The sequence below is a fragment of the Dromiciops gliroides genome, chromosome 6, assembly GCF_019393635.1.
Source record: "Dromiciops gliroides isolate mDroGli1 chromosome 6, mDroGli1.pri, whole genome shotgun sequence".
NCBI classification, from domain to species: domain Eukaryota; kingdom Metazoa; phylum Chordata; class Mammalia; order Microbiotheria; family Microbiotheriidae; genus Dromiciops; species Dromiciops gliroides.
This window is the reverse complement of record NC_057866.1, coordinates 100,397,858-100,412,361: the sequence shown is the minus strand read 5'-3', so window position 1 is coordinate 100,412,361 and position 14,504 is coordinate 100,397,858. Positions and strand designations below refer to the sequence as shown.

At 40.0% G+C, this 14,504-nt stretch overlaps 1 protein-coding gene across 1 annotated transcript in view; it reads right to left on the bottom strand.

The window, feature by feature from the left end:
• The window catches only part of ATRN (attractin), a 248,909-nt gene that overhangs the window by 34,350 nt on the left and 200,055 nt on the right, over window positions 1–14,504 (bottom strand). Inside the window, 1 exon segment of the mRNA XM_043973429.1 lies at window positions 1,209–1,287. Coding sequence (XP_043829364.1) covers window positions 1,209–1,287 — 79 coding nt within the window.

The window sequence follows — 14,504 nt, the reverse complement described above, 5'->3', positions numbered from 1 at the left end:
AGTATAACTGATTTTTAAACTAATTTTAATTAAATTTTATTTTTTTAATTGTCAAGCATTTTTCTTCCTTCCACCACAAAAAAAAAATCAAAACTTTGCAAAACTCAAGTATAATGAAGCAAAACAAGTGGCCAAAGCAGATAAAGGCCAGGGTTCCTGTAGCCCTATGACCTCAGGAAGGCAATGTAGACATTATCCCTGAAGAGGAATAGCTTGAAAATCTCTTAGAAATCTCTTGTTTTCTATTTTACCAAGGACTCAGTGACTTTCTGGTGAATTTTTGTTCTGGTTTCTTCTAAGTGCACCAGCACCTTACTCCTTAGTGATGGTGACTATGCATGACCAGTAAGAAAGTATACCCTGGGGCAGCTAGGTGGCGCAGTGGATAAAGCACCGGCCCTGGATTCAGGAGGACCTGAGTTTAAATCTGGCCTCAGACCCATGACACTTACTAGCTGTGTGACCCTAGGCAAGTCACTTAACCCCAACTGCCTCACACACACTCAAAAAAAGTGTACTCTGGTGTACATGATGTCTCCCTGTTGCCTTTCTCTACAGCCCTCAGCAACTCTCCTGAAGCACAGATCTTCAGGGCTCACATATTTCATCAGTGTGGAGCTCCTTCCACTGATGAAGACCATCGCTCCTCTGTGCCACGTTGGACTAACTCTGTGTATGTGCTGCTGGGGCTGAAAAAAGACACCGAGGCCCCAGTAGGCAGGCCTGCCCAGTAGGCAAAGCACATGCAAACCCAGTCATCTCCATGCCACAGTGAGGCATCAGACAAAGCCATTAAGTAGAGGAAACAGAAGAAACCTGGATTTGAATAAGGAGGAGAAAAGGCAAAAACATTTTCCTCTCCTGACTTCTTTAGGGAAGAAATAAAAACCACACTGCCTCAGGAATGAGCCGACTTGAGGAGGAGTTGAAGGCTTTGCCTGAAACACTCCCTCAGTTCTCCAGCTCTTTCTCTCCAAAAAGCAAAAGCAATATAGTAGATCTTGCCTTTGGAGAAATAAAACCTTATGCTTCAGGCTGCACTCGGGACTTTCCCTTTTAGCTCAAATAAAAACCCTCTTGGTCATAAGTTGTTGGGAAAGAAAATGCTGCCTGGCTTTTTAAGGTAGTCACATGTATGTGTCATTTATCACAAAGAGATAAAAGCAAAGGACAAAGAAGGAATGATCTGGCGAACGACTCTGGCTTACCTCTCTCCGCCTGGAAGCCCAACAGCTTTGCTTGATCTTCCAAACCACAGCAGCCACAAGCAGCAAAGAGAGGAAACAACTGGAGGAAAGAAAGCATCGGGTTATTCACCTTGGCCAGAATAGTGCAGGATCAGAATAGCAGACTCTTAGGTCTCCCTCTGCCAGGACTCCACACAAGTACCACCCCCGCCAGAGGGGCTCTTCCCCCTTTCCTCCACTTTCCCAAGAAAGATGTGGCCACTTTATTGCTCCATTGCTTCTTAAGGTGTCAGAAAACACACAGGGCAAAGCAAGGAGAGGCTTTGGAAAGGGCAAGTTGCTGGCTTTTCCAGAAGGTGACATAGCCTTCTCCATGGAAAAAAAGCAAGATTGGAAAGAAGACGCAGACTGACTGCATGGCCAGTAATAACTTAGATGAAAGAAGAAACATTTGGAGAAAAGCATGGTAAATAAGTAGGTGATGCTGTCAACAGTAAATATGAAAATACCTTTTAGAGCAACCATGAGTGATTATGGAAGGAAGTGGTAACTTAAGGTTTAGTAAATATAGACCAAAGTCAGGGCAAAAAAAATCACAGATATTAATTTTTACATAGTAAAATGCATTAAGCTGTGAGCCAACAATTCTCTCAAACCCATAACCCAACACTGACCAAGGCTCTGGTGCCCTCAGCTGCACCCAAAGCAGATGATGGCTCTAACAGCCACTATGGCAGATGAGGCTAAAACAAAGCAGAATGTTCACTTTTGCTGAAGGATGCAGGACTGACCCTATTTAAAGAAGTCAACTTACTTTAAAGCAAAAGTAAACCTGGCATTTTATGTGCTTTTAAAAAAGCAATTTAAATAAATAGTTTGACAGCTAGCATTTATTGTTATTTCTTCTTAAAGGAGAGCACAATATGTTGGCAGATTCACTGAATCTCCAGATAACACTCAGCTTCCTGTCAATACTAATGCAAACCTGATGTTGGTTTTCCTGGAGAGAAGTCAGATCTACATAGAACCATTCTAACCCAATTCTTCTTGTGTCAAATGGCATAGATCTGTGACATGAGGAGGGGGAGGGACTAGTGTCTTGAGAAAATAAGTTTCATTGTCCAGAGTTACTTGCCTGGATGGGGATCGTCTATGCATATTGATTTCACTAGCACCTACACCTTAATTTTCTTTTTGCAAGGCAATCAGGGTTCAGTGACTTGCCCAGGGTCATACAGCTACTAAGTGCCAAGTGTCAGAGGCCAGATTTGAATTTGGGTCCTCTTGACTACAGGGCCCATGCTTTATCCACTAAGCCACTTAGCTGCCCTGACACCTACACCTTAATTGCTGGAAAAAAAAATCAGCCCAAGCAGGAAACTGCTTAGAAAAACAGCCACTTGTTAATTAAATCTTTGCTCCAAGACCTGGGCTTAAGTCTTCTGTTAAAAGCCCATGTCTTGTATGACTTAGGAGGCACACGATCTCTATTTGTAGGATTTGGAATGGAATTTTGGTTCTGCTACTTATGTGGCCCTGAGCAAGCCAAGTAACCTACTGGGCCTCAAGTTCCTTGTCTATTAAAATCATATGACCTCTAAGATCTTTCTAGTTCTAATTCTTATGCAGAACTAGAAGTAACAGGTGCAAGTTGAAGAGGCAGATTTTAGTTGAACATGAGAAAAAATTTCTAACCATCAGAGCTGTCCAAGAGTAGGACTGGCTAACCCAGGAGCCAGTGAATTTACTCAGTACTGGAAAATTTCAAGCAGAAGATGGTCAGTCAATTGTTAGGCATGTCATGGGAGGGGTTGTTTGCTTAGAGACTAGAAGATTTCTGGGGTCCTCTTCAATTTTGTGATATTGTGATCCCTTGATTTTCTAATTTTGCCAATTATTTTTCTATCACACTAATGTGATCTTTCACCCCTTCTCTAAATTCAAACCAACAGACTTCCCACACTTCTTTTTCTGTGTAGCATTCACCTAGTGAACCTGCCCTCAGACAGACACATATCTGGGCCCTGTGGGGTGGATGACTTGTTGAAGTCACTTTTCCTCCTTGCACCCTATAAAATGAAAGAGTTGGTACAGTTGGTATTCTAAGGTACCTTCAAACCCTGACATTCTAAATTCGAAAGTCATTTCTTGGTCTGTTACCCTAGGAATAGAAAGGCAATGCAGTATGGCGGAAAGAGTGACGAACCCAGGGTCAGGAGAAACCTGGGTTCAAATATGTCCTTTCACACTTCCTGGTTGGACTAGCAAGGCCAAGTCACTTAATGTCTCTGAGCCTCATATGTAAAATGGGGATAATACCCAGAATACTTACTGCATACGGGTGTTATCAAGTGAATCAAGTGAAATAAGGTACAGGAAGCACTTTGCAAACCTTAAGGTGCTTTATGTCAGTTGAGATTAATATTCTGTGGATTTTATGCTGTGTCAGAATGAAAAATAGGAACTTGTTTTTTAAGTGATGATTTAGTCTATCTGCTTTTTCTACATCTTCTTTACTAAAACTAGGACAATAAAGGGTAAAGGCTGCAACTGCAACAGATGGATATAAAACAAGAGCTGGTGGTCCTGAATACACTTTGAATGACTATGCCAATCAAGAAGTGAAGGGATGTCCAGGCAGGGAGGTGGCACTTAATTCAGACTAATATTCTGGAAGAACATCACTCATTACTAAAAATTAGGAATGTGACTGCAAGATCAGCTTTAAAAATAATACTGTGTTGAACTAAACTTAATCACTATTACACTCAGGAAGAAAACTGCTGTTGTTTTTAAAGAGACACAAGGAGGCAGCAAATCACATGGAAAACCAGGAAGTCAAAAAGGAGACAAGCTCTTTGCAAAGGGCTTAAACCTGACAAGCAAATACTTTAATGGGGTAAAATACAACAGTGTTTACATGTTTAATCATGTCAGTCCAACAACACAGCCCCAGACCTTGATGTAATCCAGCTCTGTCTCTGAGGGCTGCTCTCAGTGATGGATTCTGAAATAGGTATTAAAAGCGTTACACAGCTACTTTGGGATGCTGCCAACACTTGTCTCAATGCCAACAGCTCAGTTCATTCCATCTGCATAAGAAGCAGTACCACAAAAAGTAGACTAACAGATTAAGCCTGTTCCTCCAAATATGAGCCTTTAGGTTCTTTGTCCCTTAGAGAGTATGTAGAAGTGGGGAAAGGGAGGGGGGTCTATGCTGACAGGCTGAATGGCCAACCTCTTCTTAAAGACTGCCTTCCATTACTGGATAGCTCTTCTCCTTCTTAAGGTGAATGGAGTCTGCTTCTTTGCAGCCCCTGTTCCTCCCACCTCTTTTCTCTGGGGCCCAGTAAAATAAGCCTGATTCTTCTTCCATGTGACAGTCTCTCAGATATTTCAAGTCACCTCTAATGAACAACCCTATCCTGGTCCTACGAAATCTTTTCTTCCTCAAGATAAACATCTCTAGTTCTTTCAATCAATTCCCACTTGCCAATATCCAAGATCTTTCTACCTCCTCTAGACACGTATTAGTTTGCTAATAGTCCCTGCTAAAATGTGGCCCCCAGAATTGGACATAATACTGCTGATGGGTCTGGTCAAAGCAAAAGGTAACAGAACTACCATCTCCACCACTTTAGACAGCATGTTTGAATTGATAGTCTATGGTCAACTTTGCTTTTTTGGCTTTAATGTCAAACTGTTAACTCATATTAAGCTTGCTGTCTACTAAAATCCCCTCATATTTTTAAATGAACTGCTGTCCAGCTATGCCTCTCTGACCCTATACTTGAGTCTTTGGGAACCTATGGTAGTGGAATTACAAAGACAAAAATGAATGAAACAGCTCCTGCCTTGAAGAGTTTACTTCCTATTTTGGAGGCAACACATACACAAAGAATACAAAATAAATACAAGGTAATCTTTTTTCTTGGGCGGGGGGAGGGGGTTGGGGTTAAGCATGGAAGCAGTATTGGTGGGTGGACAGCAGAACCTGGCAGGATAAAGAAAGGCTTCATGTTGAAGGTGGACCTTGAGTTGAATTTGGAAGGAAATTAGGGATTCTAAGAAGTGTAGGTAGAGAGGGGCTGCATTCTAGGAACAGCAGACTGTGCAGAACCACAGAGATGTGAAGCAGTGGGTTGTGTTTAAAGAAGACCCAAGAAGGCCAGTTTGGCTAAACCACAGAATTAATGAAGAAGAGTAACCATCATTGGCAAGATAATCTTCCTAAGGATTTGCATGAATTGATGATGAGTGAGATGAGCAGAACCAGAAGAACATTGTACACAATATCATCAACATTATGTATTGATCAACTGTGATAGACTAGATTCTTCTCATCAATACAATGGTACAATTAAGTTCCAAAGGACTCATGATGGAAAAGGCTCTCCAAATCCAGGGTGGGGAAAAAAAAGGAACTGTGGAATATGGATGCTCATTGGATCATACTATTTCTTTTGCTTTTGGTGCTGTTGTTTTTCTTTTTTGAGGTTTTTCCTTTTTGCTCTGATTCTTATCGTATAACATGACCAATGCAGAAATGTGTTTGATGTTATTGTATATATATAACCTATATCAGATTACCTGCTGTCTAGGGGAGGGAAGGAGAGAGGAGAGGGAGGGAGAAAAATTTGAAATTTGAAATCTTATATAAACAAATGTTGAAAACTATCTCTACATGTAACTGGAAAATAATAAAATACTTTTATTTAAGAAAAAAATAAGATAATCTTCCTAATGCCCAAATATACATCCATGCCATTCCCTTGGTCACAACCCCTTGGCTGCTCCTGATTTCTTTGCAGGATAAAATGCAAACTCCTTAGACTAGTATTAAAGGCCTTCTACAGCCTGATCCCAACTATTCTTTTCAACCTAATTTCACACTATTCACCTTTAAACATTATGCATCACAGCCAGAGGGATTGTTAGCTGGACTATTGTTTCCAGAATGTCACGTGCTGCAGGGAGTCAATAGATCCATAACCACCAAGGTGTTTACTGTGCATCAGGCAACATGCCAGATACTGGGTATACAAAAGTGAAACAGACCATGCCCTCCAGTAGCCAATGCTCTAATGGGGGAAATATATGCACACACATATGTATATACATACATTTACATGTATAGGTGTTCTACAAGGCACACATAAAGCATCTGGGATGGGTTTGAAGGGAACTTGGGATTCTAGGAGGTAGAAGGACAGCATTAGAAGCCCGGGGGAGGGGATAGTCAATGAAAAGGTATAGAGATGGGGGATAAGCATCGTGTGTGAGATGTGACAAGGAGGCTAATGTGGCTGGTCCACAGAAGGCATGCAGACTAAAGTGGGAGGAAGGGACCAAATTGCATACAGCTTTCAATGCCAAATGGAGGTCTATATTTGAAATAATAGAAAAATTAGGGAGTCATTACAGTATGGAGAGGTAAGCTCTCACTCTCATTCCTCACAAGAGTGATGGTCAGACCCATGCTTTAAGAAAATCACTTTAGGATTTCCAGCTAAGAAGATTGGCTGAATGGAGGCAGACATCCCAACTCTCATAGATAGACTTCAGCAAATAGCTAAAAAGTGCACATGATTGAATACTGATCAAGAAATCCAATGATTCCAATTCCACTATAATAAGTGACTTCTTTTACCCCAGAACTACATAAAAAGTCAGCTAGAAGCCCATAGAAATAAGGAGATGGGCTGCCAGAGAAGGCAGAGCAAAACAAAATAGTAGCTTCTCAGCGTGACCATTGACTGGCCCCAAGAGAAAGCCGAAGGGTGGTGAGAAACCCACCATAGGGATCAGCGAGGTGAATGAGAGGAGTAGCAACCACTTTTGGGATACTCCCAGGCCCACAGATTCGGAGGTCTTTAGTACTCTGTCCTGAGACACAGCAATCTTAACCTCAGCATTCTACTGGAAACTAACTCTGGGAGCTGAAGATAAATGCAGGAACTCTACCTAAAAGCAGTAGAAGGCAGAGCCTGAACCTGGCACAAAGCCTCATTTCAGGAACTAAGGCTGAAGAAATGAGTAAATACGGGAAGATATAGAACACTATTAAGAATTATAATAGATTGAAAGATAAGCAAAATTCCAATCTAGAAGGACTGATTCCATAACAACTGCAAAGACTCAAAGGAAAAAACAGAATTTTCCACAGGGACTATATGGATACCCAGAAGAAATGAAGCAAAAGAAAAAAATGAAAGAAAATTTCTGGAGGAAAGAGCTGAAAGTATAAATAGCTTAGAACAGAAAGAGATAAACCTTACCTAAGTAATGGATACCTTGAAAACTAGAATAGGCCAAACAGAAATCAATGACTTAATGAAAGAGCAAGAATATTACAACAAAATCAAAAGACCGGAAAATTAGGACATCTAAGGCATCTTACTGCAACAAAAACTGACTTGAAAACCAGAATCTAAGAATCAGACTCCATCAAAACCATGAATTTTTTAAAAAAGACTGGATTATATATTTATATAAAAAATCACAGATAGAACTATTTGAACCCATTATCTATCAAATCTATTAGAACTAAAGAACAAAGTGAAGAGAATTGCCTCCTAAAAGAAACCCCAAAAGGAAAATTCTGGAATATCAAAAAAACAAACAAACCAGGACTCTTATGTAATTAAGAAATATTCTATATGCAAATTAAAACAACTCTGAGGTACCACCTGACACCTATCAGATTGGCTAAAATGACAAAAAAGGAAGATAATAAATGTTGGAGAGGCTGTGGGAAAATTGGAACACTAATGCATTGTTGGTGGAGCTGTGAGCTGATCCAACCATTCTGGAGAGCAATTTGGAATTATGCCCAAAAGGGCGATAAAGCTGTGCATACCCTTTGACCCAGCAATCCCACTTTTAGGTCTTTTGACTAAAGAATCATGGAAGGGGGGAAAGGGACCACATGTACAAAAATATTTATAGCTGCTCTTTACGTGGTAGCAAGGAATTGGAAGTTGAGGGGGTGCCCATCAATTGGGGAATGGCTGGACAAGTGGTGGTATATAAATACAATGGAATACTATTGTGCTGTAAGAAATGATGAGCAGGAAGAGTTCAGAGAAACCTGGAGGGTCTTACGTGAGCTGATGATGAGTGAGATGAGCAGAACCAGAAGAACATTGTACACAGTATCAATCAACATTGAGTGTTGACCTACTGTGATGGACTATATTCTTCTCACCAATGCAATGGTACAGAAGAGTTCCAGGGAACTCATGATAGAAGAGGATCTCCAAATCCAAGAAAGAAAAAGAAAGAAAGAACTGTGGAGTATAGATGCTGATTGAACCATATTATTTCTTTTGTTTGGGTGCTGTTGGTTTTTTTTTTTTCTATTTTGAGGTTTTGCATCACTGCTCTGATTTTTTCTCTTGTAACAGGATTAATGCAGAATAGGATTAATGTTATTATGTGTATATATATATATATATGTGTGTATATATCTATATCTATATCTATATGTATAGAGATATATAGATATAACCTATTATCAGATTACCTGCTGTCTAGGGGAGGGGGGAGGGAGGGGAGAAAAATCTGAAATTGTAAAGCATGTATAAACAAAAGATGAGAACTATCTTTACATGTAACGGAAAAAATAAAATACCTTATACATAAAAAAAAAGAAATATTCTATAAATAGCCAGAAAGAGTTCAAGTGCAAAGAAGCCACAGTCAGGAACTGTCAGCTCATAGTGTAAACCAAAGAAGATTATGATAACAACAGCTCCAACAACAATAGCTAACACTTACATGGTGCTTACTTGATGCTAGGCACAGTGCCAAGTGCTTTACAAATATGATTTCATTTGATCCTCCCCAATAACCCCTGGGAAAGTAGGTATTATTATTATCCTCATTTTACAGAAGAAGACCTGAAGCAAATAGAGGTGAAAGGATTTGCCCAGGGTCCCATAGCTAGTAAGAGCCTGAGGTTGGGAGTCGGCAACTTTTTGGTGCACACACCAAGTTGGTGTGATCCTGAGAGAGATCTGGTCCCCTGCAGCCACCAGCACCAGCACTCCTCTCTGCTTTGGAACTGTGACCTGGGCTCCTGCTCCCTTGTGTCTGACCACAGCACTCCTCTCTACCCTGGAACCGTAACCCAGAACTGCATATGCATAGAGTTATCAATCAGTGCCAGCTATACCCAGTGCCAGCAAAGGGTTCCCTCCAATCTCTTTCTGTCCAGTTTTCTGACTCCCACACTGTATCTATGCTGAGAGCTCCTGAAGCTGCTGCTGCTATTTCTGCTGCTCCATATGTGGGCTCCAGATAGGCCTTCACCCTAGTATCACAGACTTCTCCTGCCCACCTCTTAAGTTTTCTTCGGCCAAAAAAAGTGACTCTGCCACTCCAAAATTTGACTTGAGGCTGAATTGGAAATAAAGGATTATGGGAAAGATCCTCCAAAAATCAAGGCATAGGCTTGCATTGGGCCTATGCTACATTAGGATGAGCGGCCCTTTCTGTAATAACTTGTACTGTTTTCACTATTATATTTCATTCCCATAGACACAGCAACTGCTTCCCAGATGAAACACATTCCTTGGCTAGGAATATGCCTCCTTGATGGTCTGACCCACCACCACCAGGGAATCATAACACCCTGCATAAACAAGGATGTGCTTCACACTGATCATGCCTTATGCAAGCTCTATTGTTTGTGAAAGAGCATAAAAAGTGGGTATTCCCTTCATAGCCTCTGAAGTCTCACCTGTGGAGTGGATGCATGGCCCAAGCCTTCCCAATCGGGACTTTGGAGGCTGTAACAGAACTTCCCTGCCACATGACCCAGATATAGGTATTCCCCCGATTTAGTGATGTATATTCTATTTCTTATTCTTATTATATACTATTTTTATTCTTGTTACCTCTATTAAATAAACTGTAATTACTTAAAACTAATTTTCTGCTATCTGAACCAAAACAAAAAATCTCAGTCACAGCAATTGCTCATTAACAATACAGAGGTATTATTCTAAAGTTGTTTAGAGGGAAATGTTGGAAGAGTTCAGCTGGGTGGATGCCCCAACCATCTTGGCTCCATTATCCTCACTCTTATCTAAAACACATGCACATACACACTCACTCACTCTCTGGTGTAGAAATACATCAAACTCATAGGGAAACAAGTGGATATTGTATAGGGGGAGGGTTAAGAGGGAAGATAACACCAGTGAGGGAATATCTGCAAGCAAAACAAACTTCCAGATATTGAAGTGAGGATTAAAAAGCGGGGCAGGGAGGCAAAGACTTGGAAACTAAGGGAATATCAATCAAACGGAGAATAGCTGAATGAATTGTGGAATATTAACATAATGGAATATTATTGTACCACAAGAAATTATGAAAGAGACAATTTCAGATAACACTAGGAACTATGAAATGATGCAAAGTGAGCAGAATTATGAGAAGAATATATACAAGGACAACAACTTGTAAAGAAAAACAACTGTGAAAGACTAAAGAGTTCTGTTTAAATCAATGTCCAACCTTTGTAGAGTACTGAGAATGAAGTATGACAACATACACCTGACAAGAGAGGTGAGGGTCTCAAGGTTTCTGAAGGAGACATATTTTTGGATATGGACACTATGTGGATTTGTTTTATTATGCTTGTTACAAGGGTTTGTTTGGTATTTTTCTGTTTAACTTGGGAAAAGGAGGTGGCAGTGGAGAACTGGCTTCTTCATTGTGGCATGGAGGTGACTCTGGATCTTGAAGGTTATGTGAGCCCTTAGGTTATGGCCTCACATGTTATGTTAAAAGTTATGGAGCCCTTGCTCCAAAAGGTATCACTAAGATGAAGAGGCCCAGAATAGACAGTAAAATTTTGCACCTGAGGATGAGCCCAATTAAGTCTGTCATCAGAAATATGACTGCCTTTTGATGAATTTTTTTCAGCCTGAGCAATATACTAACACTTTCTATAATGACACAGTGATTATGAACTATATCAGTGAGAGGAAAAACCAATAAAACCAGGAATCCTTACAATATTAAAATAATATCACTTTTCATTTGTAAAGTATCATTAACTTTTTTGCATTGCATTAGTGTTTATTAAGTTTTTTTATAATATATAGAAATAACAAAGAATTCATTCTTTCTGACAAACCAAATAATTAACAGAGAATGTTACACAAATCAAATTTAATAATGGATATAACAACATTTCCACAGATGAACAGAATTTCTGAGTTGAAAGTGATAGAGGAGGCTAAAAAGGGTTAACAGATAAACTAAGGCTTGAGTTCTTATTCACAGTAGCTAAAAAGGGTTAACAGGGAAACTAAAGACCTGAGTTCTTATCAACCAGAGGGTTTGAGTCCCTACCTACCAACACTATCAACAGAAGCTTAAACAGTAGCCAAGCATTAATATTCCTAGATGACAGGAAACAGAAACTGTATCTAGAAACAAAATCTTAAAGTAAAGAGATATCCTAAACAGAAAGACCTTTGGGATCTGACAAGTCTAAATATGTTTTAGGAAACATGCACAGAAAGACCAAATGTGTCCTTAGGTTTACCTTATGATGTTTATTTGTTTACAATTTTATTTTCCAAATTACATGTAAAAGCAAATTTTGACAGCAATTTTGGAACTTTGTGTTCCAACTTCTCTTCCTCCCTCCCTTCCCAGCCCCCATCCCAAGAACTCAAGCAATTCAATTTAAGTTATATATGAGATATATGAGTAGTCATGGAAAACATCTCTACATTAGCTAGGTTGTGAGAGAAAACAGATAAAAACACGACTTCAGATTAAGGAGTTGTCCAAAAAAAAAAAAAAGTGTGTTTCAGTCTGTTTTCAGATACCATCAGTTCTTTCTCTGTAGGTGTATTGCAATTTTCATAAGTCCTTCAGAGTTATATTGGATCATTGCCTTGCTGAAAATAACCATGTGTTTCCCAGCAGATCATCTTACACTATTGCTGTTATTTTGTATACATTTCTCTCTGCCTCAGTTCATGTGGGTCTTTCCAAGTTTTTCTGATGGCATCCTGTTCATCATAACTTTTATATAGTACCTTAAACTTGACAAAGTTTTCTTCACACTATCCCATCAGAGTAGGTACCATGTTTTGCCACTGTAGTCAATCATCATAATTATTTCCCTCCATCCTATTCCCTTCCAATGATATTTACTCTATTTTCTATCTTATTTTGCCCTATTCCTCCTTAAAAGTGTTTTGCTACTGACTGCCCCCTCCCCTGCTCTATCCTCCCTTCATTCACCCTTCCCTCCTTATCCTCTTCCCCTCCTACTTTCCTGTAGGGTTAAATAGATTATTCCTCCCAATTGGGTGTATGTGTTATTCCCTCCTTGAGCCCACTCTGATGAGGTTAAAGTCTTTGAGCTAATTCTGTTTTCTTAAATTTTTCTTCCTCCCTCCCTCCTCAACTCTCCCTATGAAATCAAGCAATTCTATATATGTCATACATGTGCTGTTATGCAGAACATCTTCACCTTCTTTGAAAGTGTTTTGCTTTTTACAGCTCCCTCCCCCAAACTCCCCTTCTCTCCTTCTCCCACCCCCCTTATCTCCTTCCCCACCCACTTTTCCACAGGGCAAAATATATTACTATACCCACTTGAGTATGTATGTTATTCCCTTTGAGCAATTCTGATGATAGTAAGGTTCACTCACTGCCCTATTCCTTCCCCCCTTCCCTCCTCTCCTTAAGTTTTTTTCTTGTTTCCTTCATGTGAGCTACCTCTCCCCAGTCCACCTCTCTCCTTCCCCTTCCCCAGTCTATTCCTCCTACCCCTTAACCTATTTTAAAGATGTCATCATGGGTTAGCTACATGGCACAGTGGACAAAGCACCAGCCCTGGACCCAGAGGCCCAGAGCCACAATCCAGCCCAGCATAAGACACCCCACCCTGTTTGCCCACAAAGAACAAGGATAAACAAAAAATAAATGCTTTAGAGACATCATCCCTTCATATTCAGTTCAGACCTGTGTTCTCTGTGTATTCCTTACTGAGTTCGAAGTATTATCTTCCCATGTAGGAATGTAAACAGTTTAATCTTTTAATATTCTTCCTGATTTCTTTTTCCTGTTTACCTTTTTATGCTTCTCCAGGGTCTTGTATTTGAAAGTCAAATTTTCTATTCAGTTCAGGTATTTTCATCACAAATGCCTGAAAGTCCTCTTTTTCATTGAAATCCCATTTTTTCCTCTGAAAGATTATACTCAGTTTTGCTGGGTACGTGATTCTTGGCTGTAGTCCCAGTTCCTTTGCCCTTTGGAATACCATATTCCATGCCCTCCAGTCCTTTAATGTAGATGCTGCTAGATCTTGTTTTAGCCTTATTGGAGCTCCACAGTATTTGATTCCTTTTTTTAGCTGCAATGCAATATTTTCTCCTTGACCTGGGAGTTCTAGATTTGGCTATAATATTCCTGGAAGTTTTCCTTTTGGGATCTCTTTCAGGAGGTGATTGGTGGATTCTTTCCAATTTCTATTTTACCTTCTTCTTCTAGAATATCAGGGCATTTTCCCTTACAATTTCTTGGAAGATGATGTCTAGGCTCTTATTTTAGTCATGGTTTTCAGGTAATCCAGTGATTTTCAAATTAACTCTCTGGATTTGTTTTCCTGGTCAGCTGTTTTTCCAAGGAGATATTTCACATCGCCCTATATTTTTTCATTCAATTGGATTTGATTTACTGTGTCTTGGTTTCTCATAAGGTCACTAGCTTCCATTTGTTCAATCCTAATTCTTAGGCAATAATTTTCTTCAGACAGCGTTTTTATCTCCTTTTCCATTTGACTTTCAAGCTAGTTGACTTTTTTCTCATGACTTTCCTGCATTGTTCTCATTTCTCTTTCCATTCTTTCCTCTCTCTCCCTAAATCATCCTTCTATCTCTCCTATTTCTCTTCAAAGTCCCTTTTGAGAGCTTCCATGGCCTGAGATCAGTTTCATATTTTTCTTAGAAGCTTTGGATGTAGGAGCCCTGAGCTTGTTTTCCTCTTCTGAGGGTGCACCTTGATCTTCCTTGTGCTGAAGAAACTTTCTATAGTTTTCAACTTTCTTTGCTTGCTCATCTTGCAGTCTTTTTTTTTTTTTTTGGGTGTGAGGCAATTGGGGTTAAGTGCTTTGCCCAAGGTCACACAGCTAGTAAGTGTTAAGTGTCTGAGGCTGGCTTTGAACTCAGGTCCTCCTGACTCCAGGGCCAGTGCTCTATCCACTGCGCCACCTAGCTGCCCCTGCAGTCTTTTACTTGAATTTTACTCCCCACTGGAGGGCCCTGCTTCTAGGCTATTTATAGT